The 20,688-nt window shown below is 44.1% G+C and overlaps 1 protein-coding gene across 1 annotated transcript in view; it reads right to left on the bottom strand.

Annotated features, from left to right (window-relative positions):
* Window positions 1–20,178, bottom strand: part of LOC124775546 (B-cell lymphoma/leukemia 11B-like) — a 75,848-nt gene extending 55,670 nt beyond the window's left edge. Inside the window, exon 1 of the mRNA XM_047250376.1 lies at window positions 19,896–20,178. Coding sequence (XP_047106332.1) covers window positions 19,896–20,178 — 283 coding nt within the window. The remainder of the gene's footprint in view (window positions 1–19,895) is intronic.
* Between the last annotated feature and the right edge of the window lie 510 nt (window positions 20,179–20,688).

A 20,688-nucleotide genomic window follows, 5' to 3' on the forward strand; every position in this document is an offset into this window, starting at 1 on the left:
AAGCGGGGTTTTAATGTCCACGGCTATCCATTCGGATACGATTTTCCTTCAAGTTCGTCATCTATCAAATCGACATGACCAAGCTACAAGTGTTTCGTCATTCAAATAACAATGTTAAATACTCTTCATCCAGATCCTTATGTTAGAATTAACACTATTATGGATACAAAATTTAGTAATGCTAGTGACACTAGCAGCCGTTTTGGACATAAAAGCTTATATATGGGCAAGTAACAGTGTATCCATCACTGGCGTCCTTATAATTTTACGTATATACTAGTAGGATTTGTGTCATGCACTGATACTCACAAACAGAAATGAAAGAAGTTAAAGTTTAATTTTAGTACCTGCTGATAAATTCTCAGGAGGTACACAGGTTTTAGAGTCTACTAAGTAACATTTGTCATCAGGAAAAGAAAGTAATTTTATGCTTTTACTCTTTAGTGGAGTGTATATTGTTAGGCGACATTTAGGCAGAGTAAAATTCTGTATTTTTCAGAGTTATAGAATCACTGTACGGAATAAAGATCATTATTCACGTTAAAGAAGGAGTGATAATTGGTACATTATAATCGTACAAAGAACATACATTAACAAAATTTTCAGATCGGCAGTCTCGTACTGCTGTAAGGGGAGGATAAAATCAATATGGTTGGAGAATGAAGAGGCAGGAAGGTGTCCTTCGACACCTATCTGTCGAAGAAGTTTGGTTCCAGGCGAAAACTGACTCATGTCTCAGCTGACTAATTTTTTTCCGTTCATTGTAAAGGAAGTCGCGTTCTCGGAATATGTGTTATCCTGTCTTCCCTGCAGTTTACTGGTGTCTGAGTGTTGGTCCTCGTACTGCTCATGACACACCGAGTATTAGTAATAGAATTTCGTCGAAATTGGCAAAAATACCGTGAGTACATATCCAGATTCGGAAATAACTCACCGTGTGTAGCTCACTAGTTCATCAGAACACTGCAGAAGCTTTCTCTTAAATGGGCATGTGTACGGTGACAGTCCGATGGGCGAGATTTTGCTCTGATGTCTACTTGACAAAGCGATAGCGCACCTTGACGTGCAGTCTGGATATTACATGTATTCTGTTGCCTTCACTTGTCCAGTGGCAAGGTTCTTTTGCATGGATACCCTATAAGCGCCGACAGTAGGATCTGAATGATCCGTTCGTTGTCAGCGCTAGCACGATACACCTGTAAGTGCTACAGAAATGCCTTCTTAAAAAAGACGCCATGATTATAGTACATGTACACTGAAAGTACGTTTCTCATAGCATTAATATTTGACTGAAAGTTTGTAAAAATACGGCAGAACTGTAGAAAGAATGTGGGAAGAAACATACTGGAGATCGTTGTAGACCCCAAAGGAAGAACGGCAGTTTGCTTCAGTGTACACTTCTCTGCTTATTGCCTCCTAAATGAATGAAATGAAATGATCGTATGACATTATTGGCTGGGAGATCCCGTCGGCCCTGACTGGAAAGACGCAAGATAAAAGTCCCGTAGAGTGTCTACAATTGGATTTCTAGGAAATAATGACAGGCAATTACCTAAATGCTGACATTCAAGCTACGCAATGATTATTTCCCACCTGTACGGAGAACACATTTTGAAGAAATTTATTCGCTATGCTGAAGTATTTCATTACACGTCGTTTCCTGTAAAGTAGGTCCAATTTCAGAGATTGCTTTTACTAGTGCTTTGCACATTTATGTATGAAGGTTAACAGTATGCTCTTAACTAACGAATTTGTACTTGTTTCATAACCACTATTATTTCGAGTATTCGGCAATAGCTCTGTCCACATTATACATCAACACTTCTGCTGTACTTTACGGTTTTATCGCAGTCTCTGTCTCTGTCTGTCTGTCTGTCTCTCTTTCTCTCTCTCTCTGTCTCTCTCTCTCTCTCTCTCTCTCTCTCTCTCTCTCTCTCCCCCACCCGATCATCTCTCTCTCTCTCTCTCTCTCTCTCTCTCTCTCTCTGTTTTGTTCTGCAATTTACTAACTGCTCTAAAGAGGGTTGGGTTGTTTTGGGAAGGAGACCAGACAGCGAGGTCTACGGTCTCATAGGATTAGGGAAGGACGGGAAAGGAAGTCGGACGTGCCCTTTCAAAGGAACCATCCCGGTATTTACCTGGAGCGATTTAGGGAAATCACGGAAAACCTAAATCAGGATGGCCGGACACGGCATTGTACTCCCGAATGCGAGTGCTCTAAAGAGATGTAACACAATGTCTAATTCTGAATCTTTTTTCTATCCAGCTCTATCTTCCCACATAGCCAAACGAAGAATGGTGTATCCGGTCCATTTAAAAGAGCTAAAAATAAATGCGAAGACATTTTAGGAATTTAGAAATAAAGATTATAAGTTGTACATAGATAAATGTAAGGATGGAGATCTAAAGGCCGACAGAAGTATAAAAATAATACGTCTACTGCAAGTCAATCCATGCATGCCTAAAGTCTGTGACACATTAACTCTGGAGAGGTAAAGTAAAATGTAACTGATCCATAACATGAATTTGTCAAAATAAATGATTACCCACTGTCATAGAAAGCTATGAGAAGTTTTCTACAAGCGGCAAGAATCGCTGGAGGGCGGGCGATTCAGCGCGACAATTACCGGTCGGAATTGGGCTGTTTCGGCGCTTCCGGAGGAGTATTGGAAAGCCACGCAGGAAGGAGCGCCTGCGTTGCGCAACCTGCCGCAGCTTTCTTTCGACTCTCGCGAACCGGTCCTCAGGACGTGGGTGAGACCGCAGGATGCTACAGTTTCCAATGAATGCTCGCACTTCCAGGATCGGTCCCCGGTAAAACATGTACTGTCGTCTGTTGACCATCTTCCTCACTAGTCTTTTGTGAGCGCCACTGCTTGAGGCAGAACAGGTGCAGGCTTAGATACAATCCGCTACATTCCTTTCGTCCGTCTTCGGAGCTTCTGTGGCATTGAGTGGAATCCGAGATAAGTGGCGCCCGCGACAGATTATACAACGTATTGGGCTGCAAATGTAGTCGACAGCATTTATTGGTGAACCTGGATTAATACTACGCATTACTACACTATTAAGCCAGTCTGTTACAAGCCTCTATTTGGTCCGCGAGATAGGGTTAAAATTATCACTACTCCTATATCGTCAGTGAATTCCCTGCAGTAATCTGACTGCTTTCATAAAGATTCGGAGATGTTATCAACGGAATGTAAACTGTAAACCGCTGACGCCTCCAAGTGGCTTGAAGCAACTTCCGGCAAAGATTTCTCCATCAACAAAATAGAAATGCAGTTCAAAGTCAGTTGTTCAGAAGATATGCCATACGTCAAGTGTACTGTATTCGCTCAAACCTTAGCAAGACCATTTCTTTTAACCAATAACACCTCTAGCTAGCCACTGGCTCCGCAATCTGATTTGAGGATTCTGTCTACCAAGCTTCTGTTCGCCTGATGGGGTTAAGTGAACCACCTAAGTCAAAATGTACGAATGACTGAATTCCGAATCAACTGTTTCCATAATTTGTACGCCTGAGAGGCTCGAGATTCGATCCTCGTCTGATTTTCTGTCTCTTTTTGAACTTCTGGCAGTGTTCTGTATGGCAGGGTTTACAGTTCACGTAAAACTGTAATGTTCTTATACAGCTAACAAGGTGGACCAGTTCACCGGTGTCAACGCAGCAAGGATATCATCCACACTAGTAATACGCCTGGTAAAGCACAGAAATGCTCGAACAAATCTTTGTGTTGGGACAGCATTATTACAGTCGTCACTCACTCAGTATTTTGATATCACTGTCGACGGCATCACGTTTACATTGGGTACTCGTACCAGGTGCTACAGAGCGTTTAGAATACTTTGCCCATTGTAGCCTTGGGAGATTCCTACAAAGTTACAACTAGTTTGCTGAAGTTGTCTCTGCAGCCTATGAAAAACAAAAAGCGCCTTTAACGTGGCAGGAAGATTACTGCAACAATGTATGCTTTCACGGCTGGTTTTGTCGTCACTTAGAACCACCGGGCTGATAGGTCTTGGTCGATGTATAAAACTCTCCCTGACGTTTCGTCTCCGACTGTGGGAGACATCCTCCGAAGTAAAGCGGACGATGTCACCCACAGTCGAAGACGAAACGTCAAGGAGGGTTTTATACACCGACTGCGGCCTATCAGCCCGGAAGTTTTAAATGACGATTATTGCATCTAGTTTGCATTACAGCTCGTCTGGGCATAATAATCAACAGAATATACAATGACGAGCATCACAGCAGAGCGATGTGCACAAACATTTATATTGAAAGTAAGTGCCTATAACGAGTAGCGGTACAAGTCTGTAGAGTAATCGAGTTCTACACACTGTAGAACCGACGAGAAGAGCGTGAAGAAGGTTCCTTGTTCTGTGCGACTCCCGTGCAGCGTGTTGGTCAGATCTCTACAACCCCATTCGCTCCGCGCTCTCGTAGATGGTAATCAGGCGTTTTCGCCAGCCCCCCTGGAGGGCTGTAGGCTCGGATAAAAATTAAGCAGGACGGCGGGAGGCAGATAAATCACCGACCGCCTGGCTGGCGGCGATGGTATCGCGGGCGGAGAGGAGAGGATGGGAGCATCCGCGGGTCAGAGGTGCTGCTCCGGCGCTAGTTCCAGCGGCAGGTGTGGCAGCCCTGAAGCAGCCACTGCCGCCACCACACCTGCGCACCGGGCTGGGGAATCCCTCGCCGGCGGCACTTGTAGAGCGTTCCACCGATGAGGCGAGTTCCGTATTAGATTACAGGCTCGGGCGGAAAATTTTCTTATCCTCGTTTCCCTTTAAGCGGTCCTGAAGATTCTACTCGGTTGCACTAGAGAAACAGGAGATTACTGGCTGTAGGAGAGATTGCAGGCCGTCGGAGTCTTACATCTGTCCAACAGCCGCCGGCGTCGAAGATGGAGCCTCAGGTTCATCTATGGTAATTGCTGTGTGTACCGTAATACGTGGCATCTGCAGCTATGCATCGTGCCTCATGTCTTTCTGCTCCCGTCTGTTTTCGACTTCGTGTTATGTACATTCCGCACAGTGGCCTAACAGTAACCAAGCAGCTTTTTCTACGGATGCGGGGCCATCAGTCATAACTTTAAAACCATACAACGGTTGACGTTCCAGAAATGTTCTAAGGAAAGAAATGGGTTGTTAATGCCAGTACATAGTTACAACTATATTATTCCATTTCAGAGAGATGAGTTTTACGTTAATCTAACACCTACAGTCAATCTGTTGCAGATCGATAGCGTATTCTCGGATCGAACATTCACATTAATGGGAGAGAAGAAGTCTCTCTCAGTGTATCATCAGTGGAGGATAAAAACCACTCGTGTGAAACTACCTTATTTGTTCGTACACGAAGTAGATTTTGTCTCCTTAGATTTCTTTACGGCTCTCAGTAAGGTACTATGATCCCGACTGATGAATATATAAGAGCTTATTAAGTAACTGGTAAAAGCAGGACGTTATAGTGAATGGTGACTGATCAACAGAAACGGAAGTAGCGTAATAGAATGGCTGACATTCTTAACATACGAGGTGGATTTATCAGAGAGTCGGCAACACCATCAGATTGCGAAGGGTGCTATTGTAAACAGTAAATTATCGTCTGTGATGAGCGTGAGGAAATGTAGAACGAATTCCTCTTTCTATAATGAATATCAGCTGTCTTTAAACGAGGATAAGCGTGGGATAAAGTCATTTTGAAGAGAAATGTAACCTTTTTCGCTCAGTTCGTAGGCAAATGGAACAGCACAGAAAATCATTAACACTGTATTCTAGCTACCTTTGAAGTGTATACTGACTTACATAATGCAGGGTGGACCAAAAGTAAAGAAGGGCTACAACTTTCAATAAATTTTCTACTTATCATTACTTTCCATCGATATTTCAAAGACTTAAAACAAAGAATGGTCAATCTCCTGTTCTTCCTCCGTCAGAATCTGAAACAAAAGAAAGAAGAAAGTACAAATAAAAAAAGCTATTCACAGTTATAACTCTGTGACTTTTGGTCCACTCTGTATGTAGCCGATATAGATTGTGGGCAAAATAGGATTGGCCTGGAAAATACTGGGTTATTCCATGTTGATGTTACAAACTTTCAGGGATGATGGTGAAACCTATCATTTGAGATAAGGGACAATGATTTGGAAACGACGGAGTCGAAAGTTATAAGCGAAAATCGTTTTGATACCTCTGGCAGTTGACCTCTGCAGGCTGTTTGCTTTCGATATCTCAGGAGGAGATAGTATGGACCAAAACAACAACTAATTGCCTGGCAAACGCGCGCTCTAAAATGCATATCTGAAGTTGTTCAGTACAACAGATGTTCTTCACAGTAGCAAAGGTGAAACAGTACTCATAGTTCTTCAGGTATGTATTTTAGAGCCAATTATTTCCTTGTTTTGGTCCATACAACCACATCTGAAAATAAGGAAAGCAAAGAGCTTCCGGTAGAAGATGTCCTCTGTCAGAGGTCCCAGAACATATCAGAAACTCAAATTGATACTTTCACCCTTCTCCAACGCCGAAAGCCTATAACATCATCACAGAATCACCATGTACACTCCTGGAAATTGAAATAAGAACACTGTGAATTCATTATCCCAGGAAGGGGAAACTTTATTGACACATTCCTGGGGTCAGATACATCACATGATCACACTGACATAACCACAGGCACATAGACACAGGCAACAGAGCATGCACAATGTCGGCACTAGTACAGTGTATATCCACCTTTCGCAGCAATGCAGGCTGCTATTCTCCCATGGAGACGATCGTAGATATGATGGATGTAGTCCTGTGGAACGGCTTGCCATGCCATTTCCACCTGGCGCCTCAGTTGGACCAGCGTTCGTGCTGGACGTGCAGACCGCGTGAGACGACGCTTCATCCAGTCCCAAACATGCTCAATGGGGGACAGATCCGGGGATCTTGCTGGCCAGGGTAGTTGACTTACACCTTCTAGAGCACGTTGGGTGGCACGGGATACATGCGGACGTGCATTGTCCTGTTGGAACAGCAAGTTCCCTTGCCGGTCTAGGAATGATAGAACGATGGGTTAGATGACGGTTTGGATGTACCGTGCACTATTCAGTGTCCCCTCGACGATCACCAGTGGTGTACGGCCAGTGTAGGAGATCGCTCCCCACACCATGATGCCGGGTGTTGGCCCTGTGTGCCTCGGTCGTATGCAGTCCTGATTGTGGCGCTCACCTGCACGGCGCCAAACACGCATACGGCCATCATTGGCACCAAGGCAGAAGCGACTCTCATCGCTGAAGACGACACGTCTCCATTCGTCCCTCCATTCACGCCTGTCGCGACACCACTGGAGGCGGGCTGCACGATGTTGGGGCGTGAGCGGAAGACGGCCTAACGGTGTGCAGGACCGTAGCCCAGCTTCATGGAGACGGTTGCGAATGGTCTTCGCCGATACCCCAGGAGCAACAGTGTCCCTAATTTGCTGGGAAGTGGCGGTGCGGTCCCCTACGGCACTGCGTAGGATCCTACGGTCTTGGCGTGCATCCGTTCGTCGCTGCGGTCCGGTCCCAGGTCGACGGGCACGTGCACCTTCCGCCGACCACTGGCGACAACATCGATGTACTGTGGAGACCTCACGCCCCACGTGTTGAGCAATTCGGCGGTACTTCCACCCGGCCTCCCGCATGCCCACTATACGCCCTCGCTCAAAGTCCGTCAACTGCACATACGGTTCACGTCCACGCTGTCGCGGCATGCTACCAGTGTTAAAGACTGCGATGGAGCTCCGTATGCCACGGCAAACTGGCTGACACCGACGGCGGCGGTGCACAAATGCTGCGCAGCTAGCGCCATTCGACGGCCAACACCGCGGTTCCTGGTGTATCCACTGTGCCGTGCGTGTGATCATTGCTTGTACAGCCCTCTCGCAGTGTCCGGAGCAAGTATGGTGGGTCTGACACACCGGTGTCAATGTGTTCTTTTTTCCATTTCCAGGAGTGTATTTTATACAACTTACGGTAGACAAGTCAACTTACATCTACTCTGGTTGCAGATGATGTAAGTTTGGTTGCCAACTTTAAGGGGCAACAAATAGTTCCGTAGTCTGTTTTACATTGTCCACGTTGCAGTTAATCGAAATGGTTATACTTCACCTACTTTAGCACTTGGCCTTCGTTAAATGTGAGTGTCGTGTCTGATCTGCAGTTATTCAGTGCACGTGACTGTGGTGGCTGCTTGTAGAGGAGAGTTTCATTGCTGTTGTTAACGGGCGTGAGAAGGAGAAGGGACAAGGTAAGAGCTATCGACATCCAGCTTTCTCTCGGTGAACATGACGAAGTATGCCTCTGAGACTAACGTCCCAACGGATTATCATGAACGTTTTCTCGTACTCTCACGCCATAAGGCACCACGGGATGGTTTGGCATCATAATATGTTGATCGAGCATTGTCTGGTGAGATATGAACTCCGTGCCACTACCCATACTTCCATTATTGGCCACATAATGCGTCGAAAACTACCTAAATTCGAAACGGCTGCCCCCTGGTAAACTCATCCATCACCAGGAATCATGAAATAGGGAATAACAGATTAATGTTTTCAGAATTCGAGGTTTTCAATTCCAGAGACACTGTATGTTCTTCGGAATTCCGAAAAAACGTGAATCTAAGACATCTAAGCTTTAGAAGTGCCTCATATAATGCACATAACTTTTATCAGGTTGAATTTCAAACATCATTTATCAAACACGATTACTAATTCATCATTTTATTTACTTGCTGCACAAATCGAGCCCTCCGAGTTTCTCATACATCAAATCTCAAAGAAATGCAGTAAGAATTAACACCTTCAAACCGAATTCATCACTTAGAGCTGCCAGAATTTTGTGTGGTCTGGATTCTTTGCCGTACGTTGTTGTCACATATTATCTTAATACTGAGATAAGTAACAGTAGATACGCAAGAACTGTCCGCAGTAATTCACATTTTGGCAGTGCGGAAAGCATATTAGAGTGAAGAGAAGTTAATTAAGAGAAGGAGAATGCGATAAACAGAAACGCTTTTTTCCACTAAACAGGTTTAATCGCAAAGCACCATACGCTCATTTCTCCACGCTTACGATACAACATGCGTAAGTGCGCGTCTTTGTGCTGGCTACACACGGGAATGTGGTCAAGAAACACGTCCTTATTCTATAGTTAACTTGTTTTATTTCTACAGCCGCATGGTTCTTGAGACGCATGCAAATGATACAGCGCCGTGTAAGTACGTGCGAAGGAAGCGTTGTAATTCTCCTTCATAACAACAGGTGTTCCGCAGGAGACCTCTTAGCCTAGAATATCAGGTTGCTGTTAGCAGGGCAGTAAACACGGCTGTGAATACGTGGCCGTACATCACAAGCAGCAAAAAGCCTGATGACCCGACTGCTGAGGTCAACAGTGTTCGACAGTATGATGACGTCGATTTTACGTCAGCGGTCAGTAAACCGCTTTGTTTGCGCCGAAGCTAACTGGAGGATAGAATAAGTGGACGCGGAAGTTTATACCTTGCTATGTAAGCCATCTTATGTAGTGGCACGCACAGTGCTGCAAGAGTATACTTTCGTGAATTAATGAACAACTTGATCTTCACTAACCCATGTGTCTTACCTTCTATGCCTGTTAAAAATTCATGATCCACATGTCTTTACTCTTTACTAAACCAGACGTGGTCCTGACCATTGTCGGACGTTCTGGTATCAAAGACATACGTTTCCGACCAGGATGTCCCCTGTATGGTCTGGTTATTTTATTAGGGATGACAGTTGCGCCATGATGTGACCAAGAAATACAAAATTCGTGACCACACAAGTGTAAAAATACGTCAAGCAAGCTAGATGGATAATTTCCTTTCTTCCGATTACAAAATAGATGACACGAAAATTATCTCGTAAATGGGACCATAAAGTAGTGTTTGATTCCAGAGAGACGTGCTTTCGTTTTTCAGTTGAAATTATCAAATACCTTAAAGACTCCTCAGTTTCTTTAAGACAATCTAACTGATGACAGTAGTCCATCTGAAATTTTCTGTATTATTCACATCATCATTGCAACCTTTGGTTAGATTTTTAATCGATATTCTTCACGTATTTCAACTCACCAATGACTCCGAGAAGAAAGTATCATACATATGTACCAGGTTGTTATCCAGGTGTCGAGTGCTTAAAATTCCATCGTTTACCTCAGAGGGATATCGCTGAATAACAGGGAAAACACTACATATCCTTCCACGGAACCGTTCTTGGCTAACGGGCACCTCTTACAGGAAATTTCCTCTCACAAGGTACGTTACTTTTCGATTACAGTTGTTCTCAGTGGCATGACATTTCAAAATTTCACGCTTTTTTCCATGTCTCATTTTTCTGAATGGAGTTTTAGAAGGTAAATCACAGGAAACAGACAAAACATCTCGTTTGGTTTCATCGAAGAATTAAAACGCAAATAGCGAAAAATCTCTCGCATCAGAGTGCCTCTGAACTGAGTCATCAATGTTTCGTTTTTCCTTTCTTTAATGTATATCCTGCCAAGATAGATCTAGCATGTTTCTCTCTAATTCAGCCAAACGTACAAAATTAAATTTCTAGTAATTAACCAATCTTGAGGCCGTTAAAGGTTCATCGGAGAAACGACTTTTTGATCTTTAAATGGGTGCTTGTTGTCTCAGCTTACGTTACGTCTTCTGGACGAGATTATCTCTTCATTAACTGCGCTTTAATATTCAAAGCTTCGAATTGTAATTGCGCATCAGATACGAGGTGTTAATCTGAAATGACCATGAGGCAAAAGCAGACATAAGAAAGAAGGACCTGAACTCGCAATTACCTATTGTTTGCTTCGCAGTTCCACAATGCTAGAATGCCAGCAGATAGTGACTGACGAAAAGTTTAATTTTCTCGTCATGGTCATCATGTTTCGTCGTAAGGTTATCGGGAAGTTCAGATTGGAACAATGGATCGATTTTCAACTTTCGCGCACTTGAATGTTATTGAAAACATAACGCTTTCCAAAGCAGTGGCTATGTGCAACTCTTCGAAATGGACTTCACTGGACATCACCGTTGCCGCATACGATAGATGTAGAGCCAAGCGTTCATTGGAAGCGGAAATATGTGGAAAGTTCCTCGTTAAACGAAAAAATTTGTTATAGTTATTCATTTATGGGTACAGTTAATACGGAAAAAGAAAGAGTTGCAACATACGTAAAAGTGGGACACAAAATCAAAAATATTGAAACACATTGTTTTTGTGTGAATCTTAACCTAGAAGCAAGTGCTTGTGAGTTACTACTGCAGAATATGTTCCTGGTCATTGTAATAATTTACAGATTCACAATAGGAAACTTTCAGGTATTTGTGAGAAATATAGCTGTTTTATTGAGCTACCTGTCACACAAAGAGAAACAGTTTCTCGTTTTTGGAGATTTCATTGCAGATTTCTTAAAAGATACGGACATGGAAAATGAACTGGAATCATTGTTGGGTTTAACAATTTAATTTCAGTAATTAGTTCCCCAACCCATGCGCCGCAAGGTAGTAGGACACTTCACTTATAGCATTTTCATAGATGGTGCTCAGGCTCGAACAATTCATGTGCACCCAAATGTTAATGGGCTGTCTGATCATGATGCACAATTAACTGAAATCGATTGTGTATTGAAATTAGCAATTTAGCATACTATAACAATGAGGCAGGTTTATTCGAAGCAGTGAGGATTATTAATGTGAACAGTATTTAATGTTGTAAGACTAAGCTAAGGGAGTTGATAAGGGTGAGGTAGACGAGTATGTAGAAAGGGTTGCTAATTTCAGATTCAGTTTAATCCATGGTAAATTTGAGTCAGTTCTGAAAGTAGCTTTCCTAAAAAGTTATCCAGAAAATACATTAAAAACAAGTAATCCATGGACGAGAAAAGGAATTAAAAACTCATATAAGAGGAAGAGGGAATTTCTACAAAAGTCAGAATAAGTCAAAATCCAAGACTGCTTGCGTACTACAAAAAATATGGTAATATTTTAAGGAAAATCAAAACTTCAAGAAGTATGAGCTTCCTGTCATAAATTTATAATGCCAATAATAAGATAAAATCTATGAGCGATATTGTCAAATGGGAGATAGGACAGCCTGTACAAGATATCATAACAACAGAACTAAATGACAAGGCTGTGACTGATAACTCACAAGCCGCGTATACTTCAAACAATCGCTTTCTAAATGCAGAAGCAAAAACAGAGTTAAATGGTTCAGCTGAAAAAGCAAGAGAACATATTAAAAATTCCATTCCAAAGAACTTTCAGTAACTAAAAGAAGCACCAACATCTTTCACTGAAATTAAAAAAAATTATAAAAACTCTATGAAACGAAATCTCATGTGATGTTGGCATTTGAAACAGTACTCCAGATAGTCGTTTTCACTAGGTAAGTAAGGTCCTTTGTGACATATGTTTTATCACAGGGAAATTATCCAGACCGATTATAATTTGCAATTTTTAAGCCTCTATATAAGCGAGGTGACAAGAAATACTTAATTAGTTATCGCCCAGTATCCTTACTGACATCTTTTTCCAAAATATTCGAAAAAGTTATGTACTCAAGAAGAAAGAATTTACTTAGCATATCGCAGGTAGGATACTAGAAGGATTATGCGACTGAAAAAGCTATTTACACATTCACCCACCAAATATTAAAAGCCTTAAACAATAAAATACTGCCAGCTGGCATATTTTTGTGATCTACAAGGCATTTGATTGTGTAGATCATGCTAGACTCTTAAATTTATCTAAGCTTTATGGAACTGATGGCTCTACACCTAACTTGTTTGAATCATACTTGACAAACATAATGCAGAATGTTGTGTCGAATAGTTCAGACAACGTTGGAAAGGTAGAAAATTTTTGTGACTGGGGAGTAATCACAAAGGGAGTCCCGCAGGATTCAATTTTCGTTACACTCCTGTCCGTCGTACAAGTGAATGACCTTCCACTTAACATTCAACAAGCGGGACTGGTATATTTTGCAGATGATGTTAGTATTATGATAAATAACATTGGAGAGAAAGCTACAGAAGAGATAGTTAATGATTTTTTCAAAGGCTTATTAAGTGGTTCCCTGAAAATGGACTCTTCCTTAATTAAAAAAAGACAGTTTTCATTTCTGTACAACAAACAGTCATACCAACAACTAATGTAGTACATGAACAAGAGTCAGTAAATAGGGTAGAATGCTACAAATTTTGGGTGCGCATATGTTGGTTTAGTAGCTGTTGTTGCATCTAGCGGATTAGAATTTGCTGCGGGATGACCCGTTGACCGTTTACCAGCACGTGAAGATGGGCTAAGTTTAATTGTTTTAAGCTTTGTTTGATCTTTTTTTTCTGTACAGCAATTGGTAACCCAATATAGAAGTTTTGTACACAGATATGTTTAGAAGGGAGTATTGTTTTAGTAAGGAAAAAAACAGGGAGGATGCTATGGAATAAGGTTGGATAGTCCCACCACTAATTCCAAGCGTGGTTCGAGACCTCGGAATGAAATATCGAGTTCTAGCTGTTACGTTTTACAGATTCAAGTTTAGCGTGTTGTTCGTTTGATAGTACCATAAATCAGGGATGTCAGCTGTTAAGTGTTTTACTATGGAGCGTAAAGACCGTTCTCATACCATTTAGTGCGCACTCAGCTAAGTTACTTCCTTTTCGTTCTTTTGTTGTCGACATCAAACTGGGGTCTACTCTCTGACAAGAAAGCTGCAGTTATTTCGGAGTAGATAGCAAATAAACAAAACTTAAATAACTCAACAGAGTGGAGTGTAAAAACTATGAAAATAGTCTTCATTAAAGAAAAGTTTATGATTTTTTGCAGTGATAGTTATTTTCCGTATGGCTTGGAACCTCCTCCATCCTGCTAGGACCCACGCTGCTATTAATTGTGTGCAAGTTTTGCGTTACCGCTAATTACTATTAAATTGTTAGTTGTGTTACTATATTGGCAAATACTATTTGCACGTTTTTATTTGATCGTAGGTTACAATGAGACATCACGATCTATAAGTACATTATTTTTACTAATCCTGAACGGCAATAATAGCCAGTAACTACTGCAGGTTTGTGTGTTTGTTTGATTGTGTCGTATTGTCGAGCGTATCTTGGGCCTCCGAAGTTTTATCAGAGTAACTGCATATGTTCGCGCTAATATCGTGAGACCTAATCTGAGCCGCCCTTTTTGAGAATATCTGTTTTCGTCGTGTACTGTATTCCTTATTATTTCTGCAGAGGTGTTTGTGTCAGTCCATCAATTTATCTTATATACTTTTATGGACTATGTCGTGCATGATGTGATAATGTCTTACGTGTACACTACCTGATCAGGAGTATGCGGGTAGCAATTAGTGGACGCGTAATGGAGTGAGTCCACTCTTCGCCTTCAGGGTGGCTTGACTCTGTTGGGGGACATCATCCTCAAGAGCCGAAACCATAGTGACGCTGGACGCTCGGGTATGGAATAAAATCGACGTTCTAACTCACCTCAGATGGGTCCCATTGCATTTATGTCGGGACTCTGAGCAGGACAGCCCCTTTCAGGAATGTTATTGACCACGAACAATTGCCTCAAAGACACTACTTTATAGCAGGGTGCGTTGTTATCCCGATACAGTCTTCATCTCGAACTGTTCCTTTACTAACGCTGTACACAGTGTGGCAAAATTCCTTCCGGACCTTATGCGCAACTGGGCGACCGCACCCTAACCATGAAAGCCACCCTCATACAGTAGCAACCCCTCCTCTGAACTTCCTTGTCGACACTGCACCTTGTGGCAGGCACTCGCCGAACCCAAACCGTATCTATCGTTTTGCCACAGAGTATAGCATGATTCATCATTCCAAATCACACGTTTGCATTCATCCACTGCCCATTGGCGTTGCCCGTTACACCACCTCCACCGTCGCTTATCACGGCCCACAGAGATATATGCATATGAACAGCTGTGTGGCTCACTCTTTTTAGCTCCCTGCACACAGCCTGCTAACTAGACTGCTGGTAGCACTTTGGAACGCACGAGTGATCCTCTACGCCTGTCTCATACGATGGTTTACAACCACACACCGGAATGCTTGACTGTTCCTGTCTGTCAGCACTTGAGACCTGTCTAATGTTTATTTACCTGTGGTCGTTTCTTCGCATTTTCACTTCACAGTCGCATTATCAACGGTCGACTTAGAAAGCTTCAGAAGGATTGAAATATCCCTGATGGATTTGTTACTCAGGTGACATCCAATGACTGGTCAACGTTCGAAGTCACGGAGCCCGCCTAAACGACCAATTTTGCTGTTACTGCTCCTTCACTGAGAACACAGTACTCCCCACGCATTTTGTAATTGCAGGTCCGCCTCTTTTGACCTTGTTGTCAATTGCGTATTATATAAGGGTATCGAGATACTTTTGATCTTAAAGTTCATGTACAACAATTCTGTGGAAGACTTACGGAACAGGAAACAAGCAGATTCGAACTGGATAATGTTAACTGAACCGAGGTCGACTATTTTCTGGAACATTTTAGCACTGCGACGGTTATGGGTAAGTAGTGCGTGACGCAAGACACACAACGGGACTCGAAACCGTGCCCCGGGACTGCCGCCCTTGACCTGCCGCCGCTGCTGGCGGCTGCCGGCGGGCATCCCCGGCCCGGAACAGCTCAAATAATTGGCCTAGGAAACGCAACCGCGAACACCTGCGGCCGGAGATTTATGCCGGCATTCAATAGGCAAGGCTGCGCCGTGCAGCACCGCGCCGCAGGTCACCGGGTCCCGCAGCTGCGGTCGCCACGCCTTTGAAGTGGCCGCCGCGGGGCTCCGCCACCCGTGCCTCCTTGTGACCACTTGACGCCCTCCGCAGGCTATTCGTGCCACCGTCCGCCACCAACGGCGAGCGGAAGCGCAGCACCACTGCTACGTGCTCCTAACTGCCGCACAGGGATAGCTGTACGCACGTATACAGATGGCGGTGGTATCGTCTACACTGGGTCTAAAAGAGCAGTGCATTGGCGAAGCTGCGATTGATGTGAAGAGGCTACCGATTACTTTATAGCCGCGCGAAGGGAATTAACAGACTCTGAACGCGGAATGGTATATGGAGCTATACGCACAGGACGTTCCATTTCGGATATCGTTAGGAATTCAATATTCCGAGATCCACAGTGTAAAGACTGTGCCGAGAACAGCAAATTTCAGGCATTACCTCTCACCACGTTCAACGCAGTGGCCGACGGCCTTCACTGAACACCGAGACCAGCGAAGTTTGCACAGAATTGTCACTGCTAACAGACAAGGAACAATACGTGAAATAATCGTAGAAATCAGAGCGGGACATACGAGGAACATATGCGTCAGGCCACTGCGGCGAAATTTGACGTTACTGGGCTATGGCAACTAGATTGACAGTCCCGATTTCAGTTGGTAACAGCTGATGGTTGGGTTCCAATGTGGCTTACACCCCACGAAGCCATGGATCTAAATTGTCAACAAGGCACTGTGCAAGCTATTGGTGGCTCCATAATGGTGTACGCTGTGTTTGTATGGAATTGACTGGGTCCTCTGGTCCAATTGAACCGACCGTCGACTGGAAATGTTTCTGTTGGGTTACTTTTAGACCATTTGCTACCATTCATGGACTTTATGTTCCCAGACGACAATGTAATTTTTATGGATGACAATGCGACATTTCACCGACCCACAGTTGTTCGCGACTGATTTGAAGAACATTCGGGACGTTTCAAGCGAATGCTTTTTCCATCCAGATCGTCCAACATGAATCCCATCCAATACATACCGGCATAATCGAGAAATCAGTTCGTCCGCAAAATCCTACACCGGCAACGCTTTCCCAATTATGGACAGCTATAGAGGCAGTAATTGTTCAGTATGTCTAGATGGGACTTCCAACGATTGAAGTCGAATACCATGTCGAATTGCTGCACTAAGCCAGGCAAAAGGATATTCGACGCCATATTGGGAGCTATCCCACGACTTTAGTGACTTCAGTGTAGGTCAATAATTACAAGCAATAGTGACGCGAAATTTTGTAGCAGATGTGGCAGTGAAAACGGTGATTTGCCAACCATGGATATAGCACGCTGCGTTAGGAATCAGAAAACGGAGGTGGTGCCATCTGGACAACAACTCTTTCCCATTGACCCTGATATCGATGTCAGTCGAGATGGCGTCGTGGACCGGCGAACAGGGCACTGCTGCAGTGAAGGTGTTTTACTAAAACAGCGACAGCAAAGTGCCCACGCATACTGTATTTCGCGTTTATTACGATCTTGTACGTCATGCACGAGTGTGGCTACAGAACTTTGAGGAAACGGGTGATACGAGGCGAAAGAGCGGTGACAGTGCTAAACGCGTGTACACACCCCAGAACGTTGCAGGAATCGAAGACGCCTTCAGCCGAAGCCCCAGGCGTTCAGCTCGCACGAATGCGCTGCAACTTCACGTATTGGATTGCAGTGTACGTTGATAATCACGCAAGGAACTGCAATACCACTCTTAAAAAATTCAGATAGTGCAAAAACTGAATGTAGCTGACATCCAAAAGGGACTACGCTTTTGGCGGGAGTAGAGACTCGTGAACGTCAACGCAACCCTGTGCGACAATGTTGTAATGAGTGACGAGGAGAATTTTTATGTCTAGGCTTTGTTAACAGGCAGTTACACACTTGTCACTCCCTGAAATTCTTCAGAGTCTGGACGTGGTAGCACGGCACGGCGTACCACCTTTTGGAATCCTAGGGCTTTACTTTTTTGAAGACGAACACGGCAATGCTGTTACTGTGAATGTTGTACTATTTCCTAGTGTGGCAGCTTTCTGATCTTCCCGTAACTGTAAACACGTTCATCCAATAAGACGGAACCACATGCCATGCTTTGCGGCATACCCTTAACATGCCACAGAGCATCTTTACTGGTTATCTAATGGGAACATTTCCTAGCCTCGAAGACCCCTGACTCTTCAGCGTATGATTTCTGCTATTGGGGTCATTTGAAATCGCAGATCTTCCACTGTGACCCACCACACAAGATCCAGGAAGTGAAAGATCAAATTCTGGAAGATGTTAATCGAATTCCGGTGCCAGTCCTGCAGGATGTGATGTCCAACTTCCGTAGAAAACTTGTAATATGTGTCACTTTCAAGTGGCGGGCATTTTAAATTGCAAGCTTTGTAAACAGAGGCTGTATTTATTGATATATCGCTGTGAATAAATTTGTATCGCTGGCGGAGGTTTCAAAATCTCCCGTTTCACTGCCGCACATGTTACAATTTGTCAGCAGCTGGTGGTTTTGAGGATGGTGTTTCCGACTCTCGACCAAGGGGCCGCTAGTTCGATTCCTAGCTGGATCGGGGATTTCTCTCTGGCCATTACTGAATGTGTGTTTTGTTTTCATCATCATATCACCATCATCGACGGCCAAGTCGCTAAGGTGGCGTCAAATAAAAAAAACTTGTACCACGTGGTCGAAGTCCATGCAACATATGCCACACACAGATTTTGTTTTAGAACGACGAAATTTGGCATTGTCGAATTCGAGCATGGTATGTTTTACAAAATGTCCGCCACCGTAATCTGGCCGCCATATGAAGGAACTGCGTCAATTTCCGATGCAGCCAGGGATTTTTCCTTGGTGGACGGACTGGAATAGGCTGCCCTCAGCTTCGTGAGACCAGATCAGAGGCTTTTTGACCAAGTAGTTGTGGGTCCAGGTCACAAAAGGTGACAACGGTCTGGAAAGCGGGTGTGCTGACGCCACGCCCATCCACACCGGGTCCAATGATGCCACTGACAGATGATGACACGGAGATCTTCCGGGACCGAAGGGCCCACCATAGCCTGTGGCCGCAATTTACTTACCCATAATGGAACACACATTTTTTCACCGAAGAAGTCCGCAGTTAGCGGAATAACACGGCAGGAAATAAAGTTTTGCGTAATAACCATATGGGAAAATACTTTCCTCTTCACGTGCTATCATTTGCCAAAATCTCCTTTGGATATCTCAAACGATTTATCAAGTGTTCGTTCTGGCTTCATCGCCGGCGTGCGCGTTCGCAAATGAATGTGCTGGACCGTATCAATTTTCTCGAAATTGGCGCAGATAGATATTTGCACCCAAGTCTGAAGAAAACTTTAATTTGTTAGCTAAGCCGACCGGAGTGGCCGAGCGGTTCTAGGCGCTACAGTCTGGAACCGCGCTACTACTACGGTCGCAGGTTCGAATCCTGCCTCGGGCATGGATGTGTGTGATGTCCTTAGGTTAGTTAGGTTTAAGTAGTTCTAAGTTCTATGGGACTGATGACCTTAGAAGTTAAGTCCCATACTGCTCAGAGCCATCTGAACCATTTTTCTGTTAGCGAAATTTCATATGCAAAAATATATTATCTAATAAGCATCAAACACAAAAGCACACCAATCACTATTTTTCATTGCAAACCTTTTCGCCTTTCACACAATGTCTTACTTAAATGTAAATATCACAATAGCAGTGACCATTAACGAAATGATGGGCACTTCATAATGAAGATGTCATATAAAACTATAAGTAAAGAAAAAACGAAATTTTTTGCTCAAAATTTCTGAAAAATCGTTTCAGGAAGACTACAGGGCGTGCTTTTTGATTCTGCCTCGCTGACTAGCTGAAAACGGGCAAAGAACATTCGCCTCCCCTTCCGAATAAACAAATGAACTCCCAGCGCTTTGGACGAAAACTGGTCACTGTGCATCAGCCATCGTATCCTGTGTGGACAGTAACCACAGGCACAGAAGTAGTGAGGAAGAGTACGGCAGTACGTGATAGAGATGTGTGAACAGAAACGCTAAGGACCTGGCCGCTGGACAGACGCAGCAGGCTGGAGCAAGAGCGTGCTTGTAGGCGCGCAGCGGGCGCCCGGCACCGCCGACGACCGGCGCGGCCGCCGCCCAGGTGCAGTCGTAACAACTTCTTGCGCCGCCTCCGCGGGTGACTTACAGCCTGTAGCTAGCACGCCGCGGCTCCCGAGATGTACGGGAGCGATCAGTATATCAAATATCCGCGCCTCGGAACAATGGCTGCCGTCTGCTCGGCACCGTACGCCTTTTTTTCCCGGCTGGCGCGGCGCCGCCGTCATACCGTCGCCACCGGCGCGCCAGTATAGATGTCAGCGCCGACAGTCGTTTGTTTGCGAGCACCTAGCGCGCCACAACAACCCGGTAGGGCGACAGTAAGGTCGCAGAGGCCGCGCGAGATGTGCTTGGTGACGTGATGCTAGCAGCATCGAGTACTAAAGTGCCAAGTGTTACACACGATCAGCAGGTAATTAATGTGAAGTGGCCAAAATAGGCGCCAGATGAGTGGCGTGTTACTTTCGCCACTGGTTCTGACGGTGACTCGTAAGAGTGTAAACCGAAAAGCTCTTGTAATATCATCCAGAGCGATCAAGACAAGTGTGAATGTAAAAGGATTTTTCAAATAGTGTCCTGCGACATGACAACATCAAATTTCATTTAGATAGTCTCTTCGCCTTCGCTTGCGAAGGATATACCGCATCCATTGCCGGAAGTCTCGTCTAGTCAAGCTTCATAATGAGGAAGAGAAGATTGGTTCAGACCGCAAACTGCCCATCTGATTACCTTATTTT

Source organism: Schistocerca piceifrons, chromosome 2 (genome assembly GCF_021461385.2).
Source record: "Schistocerca piceifrons isolate TAMUIC-IGC-003096 chromosome 2, iqSchPice1.1, whole genome shotgun sequence".
In the NCBI taxonomy this organism is placed as follows: domain Eukaryota; kingdom Metazoa; phylum Arthropoda; class Insecta; order Orthoptera; family Acrididae; genus Schistocerca; species Schistocerca piceifrons.